At 44.8% G+C, this 5,000-nt stretch overlaps 1 protein-coding gene across 1 annotated transcript in view; it reads left to right on the forward strand.

Moving 5' to 3' along the window:
* LOC308153357 (saccharopine dehydrogenase-like oxidoreductase) overlaps positions 1–5,000 on the forward strand; it is a 15,091-nt gene that overhangs the window by 1,174 nt on the left and 8,917 nt on the right. Inside the window, exon 2 of the mRNA XM_080526462.1 lies at positions 4,554–4,666. Coding sequence (XP_080382588.1) covers positions 4,554–4,666 — 113 coding nt within the window. The remainder of the gene's footprint in view (positions 1–4,553; positions 4,667–5,000) is intronic.

A 5,000-nucleotide genomic window follows, 5' to 3' on the forward strand; every position in this document is an offset into this window, starting at 1 on the left:
GCGTTAACCCATCCTTTTAATATTGCCTTTAAATTACAAAATAATTAAATTAAGATTATATAATGATTAAAGCACTTTGAGCTGCAACGTTTGCAGGAAAAGCGCTATACAAAATAAAGTTGTTATTATTATTATTATTATTATTATCTTACGTAGTACCCTGACTGACCTGTACGAGACAACCATGTGCGACAGGGCAAATAAAGTGCCGAAAACGAAAAGAAGTCAGCTCGCTTCTTGATTGGCTTTACATTCCATTCCACGACTCGCGAGAAGGGTTGCCAGATGGGATTGACATTTTCCACCCTAACCACAGTCTAAAACCGCTAATTCCACCCCAAAAAAACAAGTCCATCTGGCAACCCTAGGATTTTTGGTCGTAAGTATTGAACACATTTGACATTTACGATTGCCGGCCACGACCGAGATTGACTCTTAACACACCTCACACCACAGGATAATGTTATAGGAAAATCTTTAGAGCCATCCGATAATCAGGCGTTTTTTGTCTTTGGTCGGAAGGGGGAAAATCGGGCCAAAATCGGGCAGATAATCTTTATGTGTGTACCCCGCTAAAATCGAACCTGTTCCGAAAGAAATTACGACGGACGAATATTTGGGATCAGGTGCAAACGTGGTTGACACAACGTGAGTTCTCTCTTCTTTCTTTTTTAAAAACGTGCGAACATTTCCGACGTAAAAAAAAACGCATCGATGTGCAAAGACCTGGACTGGGCAGCTATCTATCTGATCTATATATATATATATATATATATATATATATATATATATATATATATATATATTATTTTTGGGGGGATGTCTCCTGCCTTTGGCACTGATCACATGTCCCTGCCTGGTCGATGTTTCTACTGAGTTCTACTGGGTTCTGTGTCATTGAGCAAGTTCAAGTCAAACCTGAGCTTATCAGTTGGTATCAGTTAACTAGGTGTGTTTTTAACCTGTAACCCAGATTATAACTGTAAGATCCTGTCTTCACTTGTTTCACACTCAGGGCATACATACACACATACACATATACACACATACATCTGCACACACACGGGGACACAGCAGGAATGTGTGCAGATGGTTTGGGGGGGAAGATATGCGGCCAGCCCAGCTGACTAACCCACTACAAAGTTGTCCAGTGTTCTCAGAGCTACACACACACACACACACACACACACACACCCATGATGTCCTGCTTCCAAAGAGAGTCAGTCTTAGTTGTAGATTAGGGTGAAACACACACAGACACACACACACAGACACACACACAGACACACACACACACACACACACACACACACACACACACACAGACACACACACACACAGCTAAGAGGAGGGAGAAGGTGGGTGTGTATCACTACACCCTGCTCCTCTCCAGGGATTAACAGGAATATCCTGACTGACCAGCTGGTGGAAAACATACCCCAACAGTGACATCACACACCCTACCTGTCTGTCACCCTGCTGTCACCCTGTTACCCTGTTCCCCTGTTCCCCTGTCACCCTATCACCCTGTTCCCCTGTCACCCTGTTACCCTATCACCCTGTTACCCCCGCCTATGCCCGTATTCATCTCTGACATGGTGAATACACAGAGCAGATCTGCCTCCTGCTTCACTTATTTGGGAGATCATAGCTGTCAGATGTGTGTGTATAATAATAATAATAACTTTCATTTGTATAGCTTTTCCTGCAAACGTTGCAGCTCAAAGTGCTCCAATCATTATATAATCATCATTTAAGAATTTAGTCATTTAAAGGCAATATTAAAAAGATGGGTTTTTAGTCTTGACTTGAACATATGTGCTGAGGTTGCATCTCTAATGTAAACTGGCAGTGAGACACAATCTGGAGCATAAAATGAGAATGCAGCCTCACCAAATCTTTTCTTTTGTACATGTGGTACACAGAGAAAACCAGCGTCAGAAGACCTGAGAGCTCTATTGGGCTGATATGCTAGCAGAAGACCTGAGAGGTCTATTGGGCTGATATGCTAGCAGACGACCTGAGAGCTCTATTGGGCTGATATGCTAGCAGAAGACCTGAGAGGTCTATTGGGCTGATATGCTAGCAGAAGACCTAAGAGCTCTATTGGGCTGATATGCTAACAGAAGGTCTTTCAGGTATTCTGGTGCTGTGCCAGTGAGAGCTTTATAAACTCTATAAAGTCTTTATATGACTGTGTTGTTTTTACAGCCTCTGGTCATTCGCTCTAATCAGGCAGTATTTCGCTCTGCCTTGCGTCAGCAATGCAAACCTGTGTGTGTTTAGGGCCGATAGCTTATAGCTCTCCATGTTTGCTTCTCACATTGTAGAGAGAGGCGGGACAGTAAGCTACAGTACCTAGATGTGCACGTATACAGCCGTGTCTGACAGGGTAGAATGTGCACGTATACAGCCGTCTCTGACAGGGTAGAACATGCACGTATACAGCCCTCTCTGACAGGGTAGAACGTGCACGTATACAGCCCTCTCTGACAGGGCAGAACGTGCACGTATACAGCCCTCTCTGACAGGGTATTGAGAATGCAAAGCAGCAGTGGATAGAGGACAGTAGAGTTGATTGTTGACGCTCCCTAAAAGAACATTATTGACCAAGCCAAAGAGATGGGCTAAGGGTTTTAACATCAATCGTCGATAATGTGGCTCATGTGTCCAAAAACGAACGCTTGTCTAAAGCCTGGTACAACACACATGAAGATTTTCTAAATCTTAACCGATTTTTTTTATCTGAGAGAGACCCCACACGAGAAAAAACGTTTAATATTTACGATCGTCGGCCCCGACCATTTTCAGAGCAGATTGTCGGGAGAAATGGACTCTTAACACACCTCACACCACAGGATAATCTTGTAGGATAATCTTTAGAGGCATCCGATAATCGGGCGTTTGCTGTCCTTGGTTGGAAGGGGGAAATCGGCCAAAATCGGCCAGATTATCTTTATGTGTACCAGGCTTGACACAAACCAGCCAGCCGAGCCACGTGAAGGTTGAGTTTGTTTGTTTGTTTATTAGGAACCCCATTAGCTAACGCCATGACATTAGTCTTCCTTGGGTCCGACACACAAATCATATTTGGACAATTGTCAACATTGTATACATACAGACAATTGTCAACATTGTATACATGCATACATCATAATAACAAAAGAAAGGAATACAATAAAAAAATAAATGAAATAACAGATCAGCAAACAGGATAAATCATCTACTGTTCATTCAGAGTTAATTGTATTAAGTTGCTCTTTCCTTGTTTTCTTGAAAGTGCCTCTAGAATTAGTTTGACTAATGCGGGGTACACACATAAGGATTTTTTGGCCGGTTTTGGCCCGATTTTCGGATGTCTGAAAACGACAGAAAACGCCCGGTTATCAGATGGATCTTAACATTTTCCAATAACAGAATCCTGTGGTGTGAGGTGTGTTAAGAGTCACTTCTCTTCAATTGTGCAATCAACTCTCCCGGCAACCTGCTCGGAAAATGGGCGTGGGCGGCAATCGTAAATGTGAAATGCGTTCAATACTTCCGACCAGAAACCATAGGGTTGCCAGATTGTTTGGTGAAATTAGCGGTTTTAGAGAGAAATCTCGCGTGAACCCATGGTTTTTAATATTGCCTTTATGGATATGATTTTGTTTGTGGTTCATTTTCTCTTATTGACATGGCTTGGGGAACGAGACTAGAGAGTTTGGAGTCTGTCGTAACGAAAATCTTTATGTCTGTGGGGTGCTGAAATGGGGAAATTCGCGCACACCACACACAACAAGATCAAAGCTGTTCAAATCCAAGATTTTGTTTCTTCATGTGTGGGGTCTGTCTCAGATAAGATTTCTGTTAAGATTTAGAAATTCCTGCCCCGCGGTGGTGTAGCGGTCTACGCACTGGCCACTAGTGCATGCTGCCCACCGGGGCCGGGGTTCGTATCCCGGCTCGCCAGATCCAGATATGGCCGAGGCACACGGGAAGCGGCATATTGGGCGGCCACTTCCGAGGGCGGTATAGGAGTATTTCTGGACTAGGATCCGTCGCGCAACACCGCCCCCTGGGCGCCGGAATAACGGTGCTGGGCTCGAGGAGCCAGTCAGCTAGTCTGCCTGGCGGCCTCTTCTGGGACTGCCGGCCACGGGGTCGTGCGGCGGATCCTATGCAATAGGCAGGGGATAATTGGATGCTAAGTTGGGTTAAATTGGCTACCAAATTGGGTGAAAAAGGGATAAAATCTGAAAAAAATAAAATAAAATAAAAAAAAAAGATTTAGAAATTCCTTATGTGTGTACCCCGCTTAACATGCTTGGCTAAAGAGTTCCATCCTGTAATGGCTCGGTAAACTACAGTAGATGTGTCCTAGGTCTAGGTGGTAGTAGATGTGTCCTAGGTCTAGGTGGTAGTAGATGTGTCCTAGGTCTAGGTGCTAAGAGTCGAGATATCCTAAAATGGAGTGTGTGTGTGTGTGTGTGGTCCCTGTGCTGTGTGTGTGTGTGTGTGTGTGTGTGTGTGTGTGTGTGTGTGTGTGGTCCCTGTGCTGTGTGTGTGTGTAGGTAAGCCAGAGCTGAGGACGGAGGTGGACGTCATCATAGCTGATGTGGGCGAGCCTGACTCCCTGGCGGCCATGTGCAGACGGGGCGTCATCGTCCTCAACTGTGTGGGGCCCGTAAGTAGAGACTACTGTAGAGACATCACACACACACACACACACACACACTAGCCTTCTGACTGTAGAGACCTCACACTCACACACACACACACACACACACACACACACACACACTAGCCTTCTGACTGTAGAGACATCATACACACTCACACACACACACACTCACACACACACACACACACACTCACACACACACACACACACAGTAGCCTTCTGACTGTAGACATCACACACATACACACACACACACACACACACACACACACACACTAGCCTTCTGACTGTAGACATCACACACACTCACACACTCACACACACACACACACACACA

The sequence above is a fragment of the Nansenia antarctica genome (assembly GCF_963989245.1).
Source record: "Nansenia antarctica genome assembly, chromosome: 3".
In the NCBI taxonomy this organism is placed as follows: Eukaryota; Metazoa; Chordata; class Actinopteri; order Argentiniformes; family Microstomatidae; genus Nansenia; species Nansenia antarctica.